The sequence below is a fragment of the Salvelinus alpinus genome, chromosome 39 (assembly GCF_045679555.1).
Source record: "Salvelinus alpinus chromosome 39, SLU_Salpinus.1, whole genome shotgun sequence".
Lineage (NCBI taxonomy): Eukaryota > Metazoa > Chordata > Actinopteri > Salmoniformes > Salmonidae > Salvelinus > Salvelinus alpinus.
Genome location: NC_092124.1, coordinates 1,489,281 through 1,495,280, shown reverse-complemented (window position 1 = coordinate 1,495,280; position 6,000 = coordinate 1,489,281). Strand labels below are relative to the sequence as shown.

General features: G+C 40.4%; 1 protein-coding gene across 1 annotated transcript in view; it reads right to left on the bottom strand.

Moving 5' to 3' along the window:
* Positions 1-499: 499 nt before the first annotated feature.
* Positions 500-6,000, bottom strand: part of LOC139566856 (neuromedin-K receptor-like) — a 42,151-nt gene continuing 36,650 nt past the window's right edge. Inside the window, exon 5 of the mRNA XM_071388181.1 lies at positions 500-5,486. Within this exon, the coding sequence (XP_071244282.1) occupies positions 5,186-5,486 (301 nt within the window). The 3' untranslated portion in view covers positions 500-5,185. The remainder of the gene's footprint in view (positions 5,487-6,000) is intronic.

Below are 6,000 nucleotides of genomic sequence, written 5' to 3'. Positions count from 1 at the left end.
ATACACTGCCGATTTTGCAGGTTTTCCTACTTACAAAGCATGTAGAGGTCTGTCATTTTTATCATAGGTACACTTCAACTGTGAGAGACGGATTCTAAAACAAAAATCCAGAAAATCACATTGTATGATTTTTAAGTAATTAATTAGTATTTTATTGCATGACATAAGTATTTGATACATCAAACAACCCCAAGAACACCATCCCAAACGTAATATAAGGAATTTGAAAGGATTTATACTTTCACTTTTGATACTTAAGTATATTTTAGCAATTACATTTACTTTTGATACTTAAGTATATTTAAAACAATCCTTTAAGACTTTTACTCAAGTAGTATTTAAGTGGGTGACTTTCACTTGAGTCATTTTCTATGAAGGCATCTTTACTTTTACTCAAGTATGACAATTGGGTACTTTTTCCCACAACTACACAATGGACATGTAAATACCACAGAATGTTGACACAGCATCAACAAGAAGAATTAGTAGGGACACCTAATAAAGAACAAAACTATTTTATTTACAGGATCACTTTAAACCAAACACGTTACACATCGACAATGACAAAGTCCACGTTGTGACGAAAGTCAACCAAAACTCCACCAGTAGGTCATAAATAGCTAACACAAAAGTGTTCACAATGTACAGAATTGAATCTATTGATTTATGATTACATGTCTTAAATTGGTAAGGCCCGTGCTACTGTTATCAGTGTGAAACACTGCAAGTTATACACATGCTGCTTGTCACTGTTCATATGGCGCTTGTAAATGTACATGAAGTGCATGACGACATGAAACCCTTTTCAATCTGAGCAAACAGGATTCTCCAAGTGTATGTTTCTTCAATTTGGGATGTATTACTATAAAGTATTTTAAATTCAATATGTCGGGTTGTGTAGATGTAAGCATTCATGATAAGAGCATAGACAGAATCTTGACATTAAGCTTAAACAATACCGTTCAGTACAGGCTGGGTTCACATACCCAGATTAAGCCTATTCAAAAGGAACATCTGATGCCATGAATAAACTTAATCTGGGTCCATGAAACTGGCCCATAAAATCAAACTTTAGAAGTTATGCAGAAATACTTTGTACCACATGCATAAGCATCACATTACAACTTTATAAGCACTACACGAACATTCATAATATCTTATGCCAATGTTAAATCACTACACTGCATACGTCAACTGGGAGTTTGTTGCATACTGTATGCTGCCATTAGCACGTAGTGTTTGTGAAGCTGTTATGACTGATTGCACTGTGGTATATCCTTATTCAGGGCCCTTTGCCCTGAAGTGTTATCAAATCAGTTAATCTGGACGACTGCAACGCAAAAAGGCCAACCATTTGATAGAGGCACTATTAGTTATACATTAAACTTAAACATTGTCTTCAGTAACATAAGTATACAATGGACGACTGACATCACAACAGTTTTTTTTCTTTACGTATTTTCATGTATCAAACCATATCTTAGTGAATAACAACACTATCAAAAAAAAATGGGATTGAATGATAAATACAGTAGCAGCTAAAACGCATCATGACAACGCGTAATGAAATACATGACGCAAATATAGTATTTCTTTACATTCTTTCATAAAGGCTTAGAACATTATTGGCACTCTCCAGCAACACTACACCAGACATACCTCGTTAGAAATATGTCAGAATGTCGACACGTTATAGGACAACCTGTCCCTAATCTTAGACAATACGTCATTATAATGACACAAGAGTAATATACAAGTAATACATCAGATTAGGTGATACACAACTGCAATGGTTGAATACATCATTATAGTGACATAAGTCATGTCACTAAGTGATATACATATACAATTAAGCTTACGTGGCATATAACTACAGTGGTTTAACGTCACTATCTTTACATATTCTGGTAAGACCATGTTGACTTCACGTCTGGGGTAAGGAAACATTGGCGGTATCCTCACAGAATGGCAATATTAAACTGAATCTAGCCTGATTTCACTGTAATATATGCATTTACATCACTATCAAATCGACTGGTCACATTATAGCTCGTTTCAAAACAAACAAAAGTGCGTGTCATGAAAAAAACATCTAGAAATGTCTTTGATCAAAGTTATAATGATCTTACTATCTTTTGATTAACCGACTCATTGCCGTTTGGTATCATGCTCAAGTATTAAACTAAAGAACTACATTTCATCACTTGTGATGCAACCTGTCACAGCGATGCAACCCCATTGATATATATATGAACGCTGTCGAATGTGACTTGTTGTGTATACAGTTTGTTACCTTACCACCGGCAAAAAGCAGGCTGTTTTTTTTCTTCCTTCCCCCCCTTCACACAGCTGTTATTTTCATGTTATCTTTAAGTCAAGCTGAGGGCCACAGGTGGGTAGTCTGTCATCTGGAGAAAAAATAATAATACAACACTTCACCGTCTACAAGGGCCTTGGGGGACCAAGGTGAGACCGGTGCCTCAGGCTTTGAATTATCTTTGCCCCCTGAGGGAGTTTGCAGGAGACCCCCTATCAGACAGCCGTGGAACCTGAGCTATGGCACGTAATGTCTTTATACTGCACTGGGCTGTTGGGTATAACACGGCTCGCTCTCATTGGTCAGGGGAAGAAATACCCTAAACCAAACGTGGTTGTTCTCTTGGCGTGTCGAGTCAAACAAGACAAAAGGCTGAAGAGAAGCCTGGTGCTAGTGCCAGCACTTGATTTAAACCCTGAAGGATCACACACACATATATATATATATATAGTATATACACATACATATATATATATATATATATATAGTAGGCGCACGCAAGCACACATACCCACACCCAGGGAAGAAATACCACCCCTTACTGGAAGTGATGGGATGGCAACCCTCTTTCACTATGGCATCCATCTAATTGATGGCCCAAGGTTTTACCTAACATCTAGATTCTAAACACTGTGGTCATATAAACCCTGCACTGTGGATGCACACACACACTGTGATCATGACAACTCTGCTCCGTGGGCACACGCACGCACAAGCACATCTAAACACCTCATTGTGGGCATTTTGTTCAAAGCTACAGTACTATATGTAAGTGCAATGCAGGAAGTGACGCACTTCTCAATTGGAATATGAAGGCAAAAGAAAAGTAGTAGTACAAACTGTCATCTGCTATTTGAATTCCATTCCACAACAGTTTTTTCCTGCAATTGTTTTCTTATTGGAAAGCGTGCATAACCACAAAGCTACTCAAACATAGAAAAATATGGATACTGATTTTAAAACATTAGCAGTAAAAAAGATTTACGCTGTACTAAGCATTCAGATTCAGATCAATGATGCCGCTTTAAATAAACAATTAGCTAGTTATTTATGTGCAAATTTGTGTATTCGTTAGTTAGCTTTTTTGCCAATGGTGACCTAACGTTGACCATGTAGGAGGAAAAACAGCGTGCATACACACTAACACTTAACACGGGAATCACTAAGTGGCAATAGAGGTTACAATTGTGGCATAATGGAGGTATCAGGTATGAAGGTAAGACCAACAGGGGCAGGCAACAGACAGGTCAAGGCAGACAGGGGTCAGTAAACCGGAGGTGGGGCAACGGTACCGGGCGACAGGCAGAACCAGGGTAAGGCAGAGGTCGGTAATCCAGAGGGGGGCAAAGGTACAGGTCGGCAGGCTGGCTCAGGGTCAGGCAGGCGTGCTCGGAGTCAGGACAGGCAAGGGTCAAAAGCAGGAGGTGGAGAAAAGAGAGACTGGAAAAAGCAGGATCTGAGACACAAAATGCTGGTTGACTTGAACAAACAAGACGAACTGGCAACAGACAGAGAACACAGGTATAAATACACAGGGGATAATGGGGAAGATGGGCGACACCTGGAGGTCGGTGGAGACAATCACAACGACAGGTGAAACAGATCAGGGTGTGACAGGAGGGATAGATGGGATACTTTGGTCATTCTATACATGACATAAGACTTTGTGGAATCTAGTAGAATCTGTAGTGCTTATAAAGACTATATGTATGCCTTTATAAATTGTAGTTTGTTTAAACTGGGACCAGTCATTCTATACATTACGTAAGACTACAGCTAAAAACCACTGCTACAAATGGTAACTATGGACACACTACCTAAAGATATAGGTCGCTCCCCAAAATGTATTCTCTCTGGTATCTAGCAGGCATATATCTAAAAGTGCTGTAATTTCTAAATGGTTCACTCGATAGGGATGAATATACCCTCACATTAAAGCTGACAGTCTGCACGTCCAAAGTGCTGGTGTACAGAGCCAAAAACAACAAAGAAAATTGTCGCTGTCCCAATACTTTTGGAGCTGAGTGTACAAAACATCAAGAACACCTTCCGAACATCCCTGTAGAATCCGTTCGACACCTTGAGACACTAGGTGTCGAAAGCATTCTACAGGGATGCTGGCCCATGTTGACTCCAATGCTTCAAGTTGGCTGGATGTCCTTTGGGTGGTGGACCGTTCTTGATACACACGGGAAACGTTGAGCATGAAAAACCCAGCAGCGTTGCAGTTCTTGACACAAACCAGTGTGCCTGGTAGCTACTATCATACCCCGTTCAAAGGCACTTACATCTTTTGTCTTGCCCATTCACCCTCTGAATGGCACACACACACAATCCATGTCTCAATTGTCTCAAGGCTTAAAAATCCTTCTTTAACCGGTCTCCTCCCCTTCATCTACACTGATTGAAGTGGATTTAATAAGGGATCATAGCTTTCAACTGGATTCACCTGGTCAGTCTGTGTCATGGAAAGAGCAGGTGTTCATAATGTTTTGAAAACACTCAGTAGCCATTGCATTCAGGATGTTACTTGGCCAGGCATTTTTTGTATATTTTTTCGTATGCATGTTTTTATATACAGTACACTCAGTATTACAGACCGTACAACAATATGATATCTGATGGTTATATTCGACAATTAATTCCTGCTTCTCATCTAAAAGGTGTTTTCTGCCATCTTCTCTGAACTCTTTGAAAAGTGTGTGTTTGCATGTGTGTGTATTGACAGGGACAGCATGTCTTGTATGCATGTTTGCAATGTCTACCTGTTTTTGCATGTACTGTACACAGTATAAGTTACCACTCTATACATGCCAGTGTGTTTGCGCATGCCTGACAGTGTTTGTCTGCTTTCTTGTATGCCCTCCTTTAGGAGAAGTCCTCAGCCTCAGCATTGGGGGCGCAGCCTGCCTTAGCCCCGTTCCTATTGCAACCAAGCCCGTTTTCTACTCTAGGCTTGACGTAGCTCTTCTTCCTGGCCTGGTTCTGGTTGTTTGTTCTGTCTACAGGGTCATACACCACTACCACGGCGGTATCCATGCGAGACAAGGTGTACATGCTGCTCTGGCGGGCCGGGTGGAGGCGCGTGGCCCTCAGCTCCAGCTCGTCATAGCTGGACACCTGGACAAAGGGGCACCAGCGGAACGCCTGCTTGAAGCCGGCCCGGAACCTGGGGGGAAGAAGGGGCGAATAGAGAGGGGGGCAGGGGTGTGAATGACATGTGATTTTACAAACGGGGTAGTGTTCAAGGGCACGCTGTTGTGAAATGTTTCCCATTGGAAAAGGAAAATCTGTGTTCCTATTGCACGAGTTAAAGTAGCACAGTACCTGTGTCACTACGTTTCCAAAACATTTTCCACCTACTGAACACAATCCAGGTTTTCATAGGATGATCTGATTTTCATAAGGCAGGAGTAAAAAAATTACATACCAATGTATACAGTGCAGTGAGGTTGAAGAGAGAGTTGTATAATGACATAAAACATGAAAGCACACAGACAAACAAACAATTAAACAGGAAACTAAATATAAATCGACTGCAACATACACAGCCCTGTGTTCTCCATCAATTTAAAGTCAGCTAATGACCCAGATAATAAACAACAAATACATACTTAATACAGTACATAAATAAATACATCAAATATTTTTTTAAATAATAGAATAGAGTCCTGTCCAGGGGT